The following is a 14414-nucleotide window of genomic DNA, read 5'->3' as shown; positions in this document are numbered from 1 at the left end:
GCTGCGTTTGGGGTCAACTAGAGAATTTGAGAGAGGGACGAATCGCACATGATGCACATAATGGACACTGTCAGGGTCAACTATTACATATTTTTTTCATGACATCTTAAAAGTAGTTGCTTGGGTGTTTTTTTTTTCTCAAACAATGTAGATAGATATTTGCATAAATATGATTATCTTGACGAAGATGGAAAAATAAATAGTTTCATTTTATGCAATAGACCACAGCGAACTCACAAACACCAGCGCATCTGGCCTGCATTACCAGCCAGACACGACAAGGAGGAGGGAAATCAAATAAACGTCTTCTACTGGAAGTAACCAGCAGAAACTAGATAAGTCCCTGTCTTCTTCCTCTCTGTTTTGGCACGTCTTACAGATTTGATAAAGATGCCGTGAGGACAAGAGGTTAACTCAGAACACGCTCCCTCGCACCTCTGCTTGCCCCTCCCCCCCCTGATACAGAGTGAAAATTGACCGGACCATTATATCTCTTAAAACAAATTGCAGGGACGCCCTGCGGTTGCACGCAGGTGGGCTAATATCTGCAGGAGCGAGTTGTCACCACCACCACCGCAACCAAGCAATTAGAAATAACTCTTTTTTTACTGAAGAGAATCAAAACAGTGATAAACTTCAATTCCAACCAGCGTTCACACAATAAAAGGAACAGTTTGATGGCGCCAGTGTGCTGAAGATATAACAGTTTTGGAGGCAGCAGTGTAGAGCAGTGAGATCAGAATCTTTCTAAAGAAACGCTTCGTTTTGTCGCCGCTCTGAACGCACGGTGCCATCACAGATATTACGGGAAGCCGCATGCTAAGACGTCCATTGGGGCCAGGAGAACATGAAGTATATATATACAGTGTGCCTTTTCTCATTTGAAGCCAGCCACGCTCCATCCTGTCATGTATCACTATCCAAACAACAGCTGAACTAAATTGCAAATACAGATCCAAAATGTAAATGTATCTGCCCAAGCGTAACGGTAAAAAGGATCCGCTAAAGGCTTGACAATATCCAGAGGTTTAGAACTCTGTGTCAGCATATTTTTGTTTCAGGAAATATGCATTTTTGTCTTCTTTTCTTAAGACTTGGTGTTTTATCTTTAGATTTGATAAGTTGTGCAACATGTCAAAGTATCTGCTTTACTAATATATTCATTTTATGAACCTCTGGAAGATGCCAAACATCAGGCAAAGACAAGGGGAGGAACGTGGAAAGATTTACTGGCATGCTTGGACAGCAGCGGATTATTTTTGCTGGCTTACCAATTTCCTGTGTGGGAGGAACGGCCGTCCTGGCGGTGATGTTGAAACATACAATGGCTGACATGCAGGTCACGTCTTTGCCACCTCTGTGACAGTCCTTCACAAAGATGTTGATCTTACTGGGCTCAAACCTGACAGTGGTGTATATCCGGACTACGCTCTTTGACCTGTGAGGGCACAAAAGGGGTTAAATACGTCTGAAGATACGTTTGTTTCTCTCCGTTCGAGCGTTTTAACAGGAACAGCAACAGTGGGCAAATCACAGCAGGAATAAGATGGATGTGATGAAATATATGTGGAGCTAACTTTAATAATAGTATTATTTACCGAGGGAAATACTAACCAAAGGAGAACAGCAGCACCAAGCGAACCTACTGCCAGGTCCACTAAACCATCATTGTTCATGTCCATTGTGCCATGAATACTGCGGCCAAAGTACAGCAGGCCAGGAGCCACATCTGCTGCTGCGATCCTCTGAGAAACAGACAGGAGAGGAGATGTGAGCAAACAGCGATCATCACAACAACAGATCAAAGCCATACGCGGCATGTGTGCAATTAAACTGTGCAGTTAAAACAATGTAGGATCCAGATTTAACACGTGTAGATTTACAAGAATTGACTCAAGAATAACAATAAAAGCTTCCTTCATCACTCAAAAAAAGTATTTCTTCAAATATAGTTTTTTAGTGGCACTGTAGGCGCATCTTATTTATTAATGACAAAGAGACAAAAAGAGTTTAGAAGTACTTCACACACGACTTTACTTTATTTTAACAAAAAATTTGAAAGGTCTATGTTTTAGTTTTTTTACGCATTGCAAATATTTTTTTCAAATTCAGACTTATTGGCCTTGGCTAATTTTCTGCAAAGAACATATATCAAACAATATACAAACAAGGTGTTTGGGTCACTAAGTGTGGAAATTATTATTATTATTAATAATAATTATTATTATTATGAACCACATTTGCTGTTTGTATTGCTTCTAATTGAGATGAAGAAAAAAATCTGTTGAGTATTTTAACATAAAATGATTTGATTGTGTATACAGCGGGTCCAACAGACCCACAACACCTGCTTAAAAACAAAAAAGTGAACACCATACAAGCCTTAAATTGTTCACTGTGGCGCTTCCTGCTTCGGTTTAAATCAGTATCGTCACTCGCAGCCGGCTGCCTCAGATCAATATATTTTGCACAGACCATCTGGTATTATTATCTCCCGTTATTGTCCACCTGTCCAGAAGCTGCTGTCATTCCTGCATCTACAGACACCTTCTTTCCACACCGACCTGTCCACCTGCCCCCTCAAACCCTAATATTTACTTTAACCTGTCTGGATGTGAATGACTACTACTGGTTCCCTGCTGGCCTCTTTGTTTTTTTGTCTGGTTTTGTTTGCCCTCGCTGACAGTTTTCCTCTTCCAGACTTTGGCCTTTTAGAGTCCAGCCTCACATCTGGGACACAGAACTCTTACAAATATAGAATGACACTTATTTAAGACACGTTTCAAGTCTTTTTTTTTTTAATGAACATTAATCAATGGCTACCTAGGTTGCAAATCAAATCAAAAACATAACGTATCCTATATGATTAACAGTACATTAAAGTCAGGAGGCGAAAACATACAAACACACTGACATTGGCCGCGTTTCCCAGATTCGTTAACAAGCTCTTAAGCGCTAAGAGCTTCTTAGGAGCGATCTTAAGAATGCTGTGAAAGAAGGACGTGTTTTCCAGAGTCATTCTTAGCTTAAAAAGATCTTCCACTAAGAAGGAAATGTAAGATCAGCCTGACCCACACTTAACAGCTTGAGGCAGTTAAGAGAAACACCCCTATTTTAGCGCTCCTTCTTAGCCGAATCCTTCTTAAGAGCCTTCTTAAGTCCTTAAGAAAGATTGAATCTGGGAAACACGGCCATTGCCTTTCAACCGTGCCCTTTGCACCCCTCCTACCTGTTTGTATTTGCGTAGTATTCTGTTGTGCTGGCTGAAGAACACGTAAATGGCTCCTTTGTGGTCGTCTTCCAGCGGGGCTCCGACCACCAAGTCATTGAAGCCGTCGCCGTTCAGATCTGGCACAGGAGCGAGCGATGAGCCAAAGCGAGCGTTCTGGCCACCATTGTGGATTTCCAAAGACCCCTCGAGGATGAAACGATTCTGGAGGATGAAGGGGAAACATCATGATGCACAATCATTACTACACATTTTATACGCCTCGCAGAGCGTCCTAGTTTTGCTGCGATCAGAGCCGTTTATTCTCCCGTTTCCCACTTCATTAATATCTGAACGCCATCAGCTCTTAAGGGAAAGCTGAGATTTGTTTTACTCTATTCATAAGCCTTGGTTTTGATGATGATGGATAGAGATTAACTTTATTGGGGAGTCCGGCAGTGGGAGATCTGTCTGCACACCACTAAAACATCTACTGCAAGAAACGGTAAAGAAAACATTTTAAAACCACAACACAAGATGGAAATAAAAACTTTAATAATAATTTCCAAAGCTTTATTCTCTTCCCAGACCTTGTTTCCATGTAAATAAGTAACTGGAAAATGCAGCATCGTGGGACATATTTTGGTGACGTTGTGCTCTTGTGATTGCCGAACAAGAAACCACAAGAAATATTGACTCGAACCAAAGAAATACGATCTTTTAATCTGTTCTTTCAACATGGAAATACGTCATCTCTCCACAGACTCATTGTGTTCAGCTCGTCACGTGCTCGCCGCGGGTCACTTCCCACAATACACTGCACAGACGACAGCAGCGTGCATCTTGGACTGATGAGTTGGGTCATAACCCAGATAGCTCGCCTCTGTTCGGGCCCCCCAAATACAGTCTGGATTTGGCTGAGGTGTTTATTTTTCAACCCAGCCAGGAAAGCAAAAAACAAAGAAAAACAACATTTGGCTGATGTAGCTATCGGTTTCTGTTCAGACGCTCCCGTGTTCCAGATGCTACATTTACCTCACTGCCTGCGAATAAATCAATATTACGACCATGAAGTAATTCACTGCATCTTGTGTCATAAATGCTGAATTATCTGAATCAGCTTTATTTGGACAAGTGGGCGTTCTGTTACGAGGGATTTTACTCTTGCGCCTCTCTCCTTAGATTTACACAGAAAAATAAAAACAGCTCGGGACAAGGGCAACAAAGCTGATCAGATTAAAGGTAAAGGGGAGTCTTAACACCTTTACACAAGTCAAGTGTGTATATATGTATGTAAATATGTCTCCTTACTGAAAATAATGTGTATAGGATTTATCTGGCGGACAACTAGAAAGCCTGTCTCACTCACATAGAAAGTATTTACAGTACACATGTTTCTATAATATGGATGTATACACAGATACAAGCTGGAAGGGATAAAAGATGTATTGGAATTAGAAGCATATGCCAAAAGCAAATGTTTCAAAAAAAGAGCATGAATGGTAAAGAAAGTGTACGGTTCGTCTCCTCCGGTGGGCTGGTCCATGCCTCTTGGCAGAGCTCAAGTCAAAGAGCCGATCTGTTCATCAAATGATCTCTCAGATGTCTCATAATACGACTAGAGGAGATCATGTTGTCCCCTTTGTCCTCAATCCAGCCGGGTTTGTTGTTTCAATCATGTCAAAACCATCTTTAGTCAACTAATTGTGTTGGAATTCATTCACGAAAAAACATACATAATCAAACGGAAGATAACGTTCGGATCGGGGTCTGTGTTTTCCACATAATACTTTAATTCTGCCTTTTTGAACTCAAGTGAAACATCTGGGAAACAAAAAGTGAGGAATCGCGGTCGTAAAAGAGCGGCGTATAGCTTTAGTGTATTTATTTGAAGTTCTATTCTTAGCGAGCTTAAAGTCAGATGGAAAATATCCACGTCTTTGAAAGCTTCTCGGCTGTTTTTTTTAAAGGTAAAATAGAGCCAAGTACTTCATTCCATCAGTGGCCATGCATATCATTGGTCCACTTGGCATTTCAGCTCATGATATAATTTCGGGGTCAGCAGACGAAACATGAGATCACTTGTTATTCCTGTTGAATGAACGGGAGGGGAGATGATTTAGGGAGGTGGCGTTTACTTACTGGGCTACCTGATGTGTGCGTGCGTGACAAAGAGGAAGGTTGATGGAGGAATCGGGGATAATATATTCAGCAGTGTTTAAATCTGAAACATATGGTTTGTGAGGAGGCCATGGAGGGTCACAACCATTGTGCAGCGCCTCAGGAGAAGGTTTTGCATCAGAATGGAATTTTATTTTTGACCAGCTGCCAGACTTTAGGCGACTTCGTTTCTCTTTGGACTTACTGTAGTTATTATCCTTTAAGTTTTGGTAAGGGCACAAAACAGCTGAGGATCATTCTGCTATCCCGCACCACACATGCACGCCTGAGCAAGACATCTGACTCATAGAGTGTAAAAATGAAAAAGAAACAATGACATATATGTGTAGTAGATCAAACCAGGCAAGAGTCTAAAGCCGCATTAGCTGCTCTGCGAGGTTGTGGGTTCAGAAGATGATCATTCTTGAGGTAACACTTTTGATTATATTCGCTTCAGCGTTTCATCATTTCTCATTTCATACATTTTTTACAGTAATGTACGGTTATTCAACCGAGGCGGCAGACATAGGCAGACATAGAAAAACACGTCTCTTTCTTTGCTGAAATATTTCAGTCTGGACCAGCATTGCCATATAAAGCCACGCAGCTAGCACGGCAAAAAAAAAAAAAAGTACTAAATTAGTAGCAAATATGCTCAATGCCAATGAAAATGCTTCTTTTTTTTAAATCAAGTCTGCAGAATCACAATGTGGTTCTGTAATATTCACTGTAACCACATAAACACATTTTTTAACCAGGGTGTCCAACCTTAAATAGCTTCCCAGAACAATATCACGGTGCAGCATCTACAGCAACCACCTGGATCAACCGCGTCATGATTGCTGTTGCTGCCCTGGTGTTGACAGACGTTTTTAAAAGAGGGATTTCACTTTGTTTGTGTTTTGTTTCGGACTGTTCAGCTTGGCCTGCCACCTGTGATGTGGTTTTGGTGCCAGACCAGATATTTAAATGCCTCTTCCATGCCCGGTCAATGGATTAAGAAAACAGCTGAAGAGGTTTATTATTCCAATGAGCAGATTTCGAGCACCGGGAAGTTTCCTTCTATTAGAGAAACCTCTCGCCTCCAAAAGGTTTTTGCTGGAAATGGGTTAAGAAGACGCAGAATATTTTCCTGTTGAGTTCATTCTGCGGCTCTATTAAAGTCTGCACACTGGCATGGCGGCATTTAATCTGCACATTGGATCTGCACAGGGTCAGGTGTCAAATGTCTGCATGCAGAATGTCAGCTGGAACACAGCGGAGTCTGGTTTGGCGAATGTTACCGGACTCCTCCGCTGAGGCAGAAATGACTGAGGATGTCTGCAAGTTTGAACAGGTGTTGACCCAATTCTGTGTCTCGTGGATTTCATGGATTGATCCCTGCATGTGTTATACCCACCAGCTCTGTCAATCTGTAGATATAGACCTTTCCCTTCTCCATGCCACCGCTGAAGAACATGGGCGCCGCCACCAAAAGGTTGTCAGTGACGCCGTCGCCATCGATATCCATAGGCGCAATCTCGCTGCCGTAGTAGGAGCCGATCTGAAAGAGACGTACACGTCGTGTAGATCTTTTATTATTCATCGGTTTGAACCCCTTAAAATCATTCACTCAACAGGTGTTTCTGTTTTCTGACATTTTTCGGCTCCTCCTCCGCTTTTTGTTGACCCACATGTTGTTTGCTGATTTACTGATGATCTGGAGTTGCTTATGATCCTGTATATTGAAAGCAAATGGGGGTCTGCGTTGCGTAAAAGCAAGCGGTCAGAGTCGTAATGATTCTGTAGATGCTCAGACTGTGAGAGCTTTTGGGGAGTCACTGGAGTGGATGGAACATCATCTATTGGTTTTCAGATCAGAAACATCTGCCTATTAAAAAGATCTTTCCTCAAGAGTTGTGAGATCAAAAAAAAGTTTTCTGCAAAAAAACATATGCTGTTCTGGATGAGCTGCTGCTGACAAGGGACAATGTAAGCTGCTGCAGGATCACTTCTTCAGGCCTGTGAAGGGTTGGCCAGTTATGAGTGTAGCGGTCATTAACACACATGGCCACATCCCTTCCAGCAGATGATTATTTTTAAAACAGAATTTGACTCAACTAGTGAGATTCAATCCCAACGGATCGTTTTATGTCCGCTTGAAAGTCCTAAAATAAACAATAATCATTTATAGCACCAGATCAAACTTGAATTGTTGTAGGGATTACACCAAATGCCATGTGTATGTTGTTTGGACGAGTTGTTGAGCAGTCATTTTATTGAGGTTCAATTTTAAACATCTCTTTGGCTGTTGGTCTTTTCCTCTAAAACAGACTGCACGTCATGATGATTTCTAACCATTGTGTCGTATTTTATTTGGTCAATAATTCAAACAACTGCAATGCTTTCACAAGTTAAATATACAGAATAAACTAGGGACTAAAATGAAGAAAAAAACAGAGAAGATTTACCCAGAAATCTGGCTGAATTGTTAAATAAAAGTGGATGGTGCAGCAGAGCTAATAAGCTCCAAGAGCTTCCTCTATTTCAGGCACCAAAGTTCACCCAAGTTGAACTTGACAGAAAAAAATGACACATATTTTCCTAACACCCGCAGCGATTCTATTTAAAAGAAGTTGTCTCGAGGTCACTATATAATCCCATTAATCCAAAAAAAAGCAGCTTTAAAGACTCATAAAGACTTAATGAACAACGGAGCTGCTCTTTAATAACGGGACAGGCGGAGTTTTATCACAATGTTTTATGACATTCTTTGTTGCTCTGCGGTATTCTCTCAAAGAAGACATGAGGAGTACATCAGCGTGCAGCTCACACTGATGTACTCCTCATGTACTCCTCATGTACTCGTCATGTACTCCTGAACTTGTAATGGGTGAAGTGCTGGTTGCCACAGTACCTGCTGGCCTTTGAGAGCGTGCAGGATGGTGAGGTTGCCCGAGTTCTTCAGAGTGAAGATGATGACTTTGCCGGTGTGGTTGAATCGCGGCGCTCCCGCTACGAGGAGACGACCGTTTTTGGCCGACACCACAGACGTCACGGTGTAGCCTGGATTTGTAAAAGCAAACGCACATTCAATCTGCCTGTGTTCACGGACAACAGCCTTCTGAAGTTAGATAAGATAATCCTTTATTCGTCCCTCAGTGGGGAAATTACAGGATTACAGCAGCACTGCTCACAAGTAATAAGATAAAAGAAACAAATAATATAAATAAACAGTAGAACAGTAATAAACAGATTAAGGATTTAAGAAAAAAAAATAGCAGTAAAAAAGAAAGAATATTAAATTTACAGATGGAATAAAATAAAATATACGGATGGGATCAAATTTATAAAATATACAGATGGAAGAAAAATATCCAGATGGAATAAAAAAAGTAAGTTGATATAGATAGTTATAACCCGTGTAGGATAATGATTACATTTTTCTTCCATTGACTGTGGATCTGCAAATGAACAAAGTTAATTTTGTGATAAAGACGAGAGGCACTATGTTTTGTTCCACTGTCTGAGTGCACTGAGAGGGATTAGTCCTGTCCTTCAGGTTTAATTTCATAGCAGTGATCTGCATGACTCAAGGAAAAATAGTAAAACTCCGCAACTTGAGGAGTCGAAGCTCGGCGAGCTGCATTCAGTTACGCAGAACGGGATGTTCTGGTTTCTCAGGTTTCTCAGATTTCTTCCTCTTTTTGGTCTTTTTCCCCCACTAAAGATTCCACTCGCTCCCCGTATACTTTTCCACCTTCATCTCCCTTTTTTCCCCCCAAGCTTTAACTTTCTCCCTGCCTGTCCAAAAATCCTGCTTCCACCTCATATTACTATTGAGTCTAGGATGGCGTCCATTGGCAGCCTGGTGGATAAGCTCAGAGGCAAACCACTGATGGTAAAAGCAGAAGTCTGTGGTGGTGAAGTGTGATGGGGTTGGATACAACGTGAAGGACCAGGGCAATGGGTACACTTAATAGAGATGGGTTGCACCTAATATAGTTAATGTTAAACCACAGGTCTTTGAGCAGGACTTGTGTTATAAACATTGTTCACGCGTAGCCTTCATCCACATCCATCACAATCCAGACAGGAATGTTTTCCCCGCTCCATCAAAATCATTTGTAGGGTTGTTACTCACCCAAGTAGGCACCGTGGTTCTTGAGCTCTTCGGGGAACTCGTGTGTGTAGGAAGACTTGGGAGGGACCACCTTCCCCTGTCGCGTTTCCTTCAACACGGCGCCGTTCCAATCGTAAGCGCCGACTGCGCCGACCAGAATCCCGTCCTGCAAGAGAGGTGTTGTTTATTTTTATCATAAGAAACTTCAAACAGCAGAGGAGGACAGAATGATCTGGTTGCACATGTTCTCAAGATGGTAATTGCTGTGTATGTTGACGATCCTCTTATGGAATTTAACAAAGTGCAACCACCATTTTGGAGCACACCCTGAGTGTTTGGCTCACCTTAGTTTCAGGCAGATTAATGAGCGTGTGGTGAAACGTAATCTTAGTAACAATGACAAACACTTGGGAGGTTCTAATTACATATGTGGTCACTTGAAAAGACTATGAAGGACATTCATTTCAATGTATTCCTCTCTCTCTTTCCCGCAGTCGATCAGATCACTTTCAGGTGCAGATGTTGCTACAACAAGAACATGTTGATGTATAAAAGAAACCAATGGTCCTTCTCAAGGTTTATGGCTTTTTCGCTCAGATTCCTCACTGGAGAAATCTATCTATAGCAGCTAACTGTCCCATTTCAAAATGAAGACACTGTGTACCAAACTTTCTTTTCTTTGGATTAAGAAAAACATAAAAACATCTTTACATCCTTAAATTTCACAATAAGTAAACAGCTTCGGTTGACTATTTCACATCGTGAGTCCTTTTTTTTCCCATTTAAGAAACAATATCAATCTCCCTCAGCTCACACATAGCATACAAGTTGCTTATTCAGGCCCCATTTTGTTGTTTATTCTTAAGTTTGTCTATTATCGTCCATCACAATCACAACCATCATGTCATGTGTTTGGTTGTGAATAAAGGATCACACAACAACACAGACACGTTACCCACAACTTTGACAATTTCAGTCGTAGTCAACGTTAGCTTGGCTGGTCACAACATCAGCATTGCTTACTAGCGCGCAAGCTAACATTAGCAAGGTAGGTGTCAGAATCAGCTTTATCTGTGTGACCCGGTTGTAGGACTACAACTAACGAATAGTTTCATTATTGATTAACCGTTAGTATATTTTCAAGATGAATCATTTCAGCTATAAAATGTCAGAAGAAAATTGGGAAATATGTCCATCACAAGTCCTTCAAATTGTCTTTAAATGTTTGGACTGTCAGTCCCAAACCCAAAGATATTAAAAACTGAGAAAAATCATATCCCATAGCCCTGACAAATCTTCTACTGATCTATCTCCTCTTATTGTTTAAGTTGGAGCAGAGCTATGAAAAGCAAAAAGTAATGAAAACTTCAAAAAACCTGCTCATCTATAGCTATATTTCAGACTTTTTCTCTCCAGGAAGTTAAAAGAAAACTAGCACTGGAAATGAACTCATGACAGCGATGAGCTAAACGTCATCAACAATCACAAAAGCTACAGTGGAACATTTTTACACAATCACAACCCACAGTGTGCAAGGAAAGTAAGTCTGCTTTAAAGTCCATCATCGAATCCCTGCTAAGTCCTGATCAGTGTGCAATTAACTGCAGACGCAAAGGAGAGATTTTCTAGCTTCCACGGTTCACCCTACATTATATCACTGACACTGTAATTACAGGGTTGCTCTGCCTAATGAGGGATGTGTTTTTTTTTTTTACCTCACACAATATGCCGACAACACATTTTCCAGCGTTTGAGCAGATGCTGGAAGGCTTGCGATTCCTTCCTGAAAGATGGAACCGTGTGCTCGCACTACGTCACTCTCTTGACAGCAGCTTTACGCCAATGTGGTTGTCTGTTTTGGTCAAATTGGTCTCCATGGCAAATGAATAAAAAAAACCCGAAGCCGTTCAACCCAATAAACCAGTGACCTATTTCAACTGCAGTTGCATGTACTGTGGTCAGGATGTCACCTCTTCAGTGCATTGGAAGGGAACCGATGTATGTGGTTGTACATAAATATACAGAAGTGCATGGAGGATATACTGTATATACACTTTATACTAGCTCAACAAACATGTGATGCACAGTATATTCTGCATTGTGTTAAATACAGAAATCTGTTGACCAAACAATCTCAGAGCCTTGAGATTGTTTTGTTTCGTTACAGCGAATAAAACAAACAGGAGACAGAGAAACTGCAATGTATGCTGGTTCATGAAACATCTATATGGATAGAATATTGCATAAGCACCCTTCAGAGTTGGCACATGCCACATTCAGCGAAACCATCTGGGCTTTTTAAGAACTGGTTTCCTCCTTTACAGCCCCGACATTCTTTTCAATAAGTTATCCCACTCTCAACGCTCAGGTTGCTGCTGTCGAGCATCTCTGGAATCTGGCCCTGCGGACTGAATTTCCAGCAATTTTTAACACCCAGCTGCGAATTCTGCTCTCTATTTTTTTTTTTTTTAATCCTAATCGGGATATATTTTCCCCTTCCTTGACTAATTACACTGTGAAGGGGAACTGGAAAATCAATGTAGGTTGCATCAACACGTGTCTGGACAGAGCCAGTGAGAGAGGAATGGAAATGATTGGTATGAACTGCAGTTACAGTAGAGGAGATGTGTCTTATCGCCGTCTGTCCTCCAGCTGCGTCACCCTTTAAAGCCAGCACACCTGCGGCTATCTGCTTTCAGATCAAAATCTCCACGGAAAAATAACCCATTCTGCAGCAGATCTGTCTCAATCTCGCCTCAGCTGCTCACCAGTATGTTTCCCTTGGGAACAAGTGGTGTCCTATTACCCGTCACCGCACGGTTGAAGTGGAAAAAAAGCCCTGTCTCTCCTGTCTGGGGGCTCCTAAATCAGGATGACCTAAACCTCTGGGGCCACACAGCAGGCACCCCGGAGAGAGGAGGGGGGAGGGGCTGGAAAGTGACAAATGGCAAGTTGTGGGGAGGATGAAGCGCCAGAAATTGAGACGATGTGTGCAGACAAATGATATGAGGCGATGTTAGAGCAGGCTTCAGACTCACCTCGACGTTGTGTGCGGAAAATCCAGCCTGAGACATCTGGAGGCCAAACGCTGTGCCGTTCTTACTGGTTCCTGTGTAAACAAGTCAGTCTTTTACCTTTATGAACCGCTGCAGCGGCTCTGCAATGTAAGCTGCAAGCCACAGTCTCAACCTGGTAAGAGCCATTGCAGTGGAGTTTCGATGTGGACGATTCATAATAAGAGATGTTTCAGGTATATACGCATTTTGAAAGGCTTTGTGTGAGCATTCCCACAGCACTAGTGATGACGTTCATAAGTTCTCCTATTCATTGTATATCAAATATAATGATTTTTTTTAAAATCACTGTCTCAATTTCCCAGCTTAAAGTTGAAAATAAAGATGAATTTATCTTAAAACTTCTTACTTTATCCAACCAAAAGTCCTAAAGCCAAATAATTACATATGAAATGTAAGAAAACAGATAAAAGCAGAAAATCCTCACATTTCATAAACTGGCCAATGTTTGTCATTTTTGCTTGATAAATAACGTAATAACCTAATATTAGAATGGTTGTACAGCCTGTTTCTGTCAAATTGAATAATGCATCATGGCTCTCTCACTTGATTTAAGGATTATCTCAGGGAATTTGTGTAAGGTTGTATCGCTCCACAGAAAAACATCACATCCTTTGGTTTAAGTGAATAATGTTGTGCTACATTTGCATGAAGATCTTCGTGGTTTCCATGATGTTTATCCTAAGAACTTGCACTGTAACACTGAACACATTTAGTTTTTTAGAAACGAAAACACTTATTATGAGTTGTTTTAAACAGAAATATCTCATAAACTAATGTAATGTATTGTAATTGAAGTTTTTGCGAACCTTCCAAACTGAAGATGCGTTCCCCGAGTGCGTCCACAATGTCCTTCAGCGCCGACTCATCCGTCACATTGAAGAAGTGTTTGTCGTCTGGGTCGCTGGCGATGTACTTGATCTCATTGAGGAAGGCCTCAGGGTTGATTCCACGACGGTTGTAGTAGCCAAGGACCTGCGGAAGATAAGACGAAGCAATCGTTCAGTACACGAGTGAAGAACTTGAGTGTCACTCCTTTGAGTTGATCGGTCATGTCTGAATGGCCTAAATAACAGCTTAACAACTCTCTTTCAGAAGGTTTCAGAGGATTTGAGCTCTCTACATCACTGCCAGTTCAGTCACCAGTTGGTTTTCAACCAAATTACTTCAGTGGATGGAATCAAGCGTGCCACTGGCTGCAGCAGCGACGGCTCAAACCAAAAGGAGCATGTGGTTTGGAGGAGATCATTTGCACATTTAACTGCACTTCCACTGGGCTTTTACAGTATTTTAATGTTTCCAGGTGCTTGAGCGTTTTTGGCATCCATACTGCACTGAACTCCATGAGCTCATTAATGCTAATGGTGTTTTTATGCAGCACTGGAAATGTATTAGCCTTCAAAAACTAAGTTAAAACCCATAAAGTGTAAGCCATCTATTGCAGGTAAATAATGGGACTCACAGCAATGGCATAACGGGTGATGCCGTCCTTCTCGCTGTCGTCGATGGCTTGCTGGAGATCGGGACTGTCGTGCGACTCTCCGTCAGTTATCACAATCATCACCTTCTTGGCGCCGCGGCGACCTCCTTGTTTGAACGCTTGTGAGCTGCGAGAACATGTTTGATATGTTCAGTAAAACTAATCGCAGAGGGAAGTGATGCAGCGTTGCTCGGTTGCACAAAGGGAGAGATTCTGTACCGCGCTACGTTGATGCCCAGAGCCGTGTTGGTCTCCTCCCCACCTCGTTGGTTGATGCTGCGCGCTCTTTTCACCACTTCCTCAACAGATTTGTAGTCGCTGAGTTTGAATTCATGGACCACCTTCTCGCCATACTGGACAACTCCAACCTGTCCGAAGAGAAACGATGAA

General features: G+C 41.8%; 1 protein-coding gene across 1 annotated transcript in view; it reads right to left on the bottom strand.

The window, feature by feature from the left end:
• itga11a (integrin, alpha 11a) overlaps positions 1-14414 on the bottom strand; it is a 45481-nt gene that overhangs the window by 11635 nt on the left and 19432 nt on the right. Inside the window, exons 7-16 of the mRNA XM_068573372.1 lie at positions 14244-14392; positions 14007-14151; positions 13354-13519; positions 12509-12579; positions 9492-9636; positions 8265-8413; positions 6768-6911; positions 3230-3433; positions 1615-1745; positions 1272-1438 (exon numbers count right to left, since the gene is read on the bottom strand). Coding sequence (XP_068429473.1) covers positions 1272-1438; positions 1615-1745; positions 3230-3433; positions 6768-6911; positions 8265-8413; positions 9492-9636; positions 12509-12579; positions 13354-13519; positions 14007-14151; positions 14244-14392 — 1471 coding nt within the window. The remainder of the gene's footprint in view (positions 1-1271; positions 1439-1614; positions 1746-3229; positions 3434-6767; positions 6912-8264; positions 8414-9491; positions 9637-12508; positions 12580-13353; positions 13520-14006; positions 14152-14243; positions 14393-14414) is intronic.

The sequence above is a fragment of the Clinocottus analis genome, unplaced genomic scaffold, assembly GCF_023055335.1.
Source record: "Clinocottus analis isolate CAN_PGR_092001 unplaced genomic scaffold, fCliAna1.0.p SCAF_1, whole genome shotgun sequence".
In the NCBI taxonomy this organism is placed as follows: domain Eukaryota; kingdom Metazoa; phylum Chordata; class Actinopteri; order Perciformes; family Cottidae; genus Clinocottus; species Clinocottus analis.
This window is presented reverse-complemented; position numbering and strand designations above follow the sequence as displayed.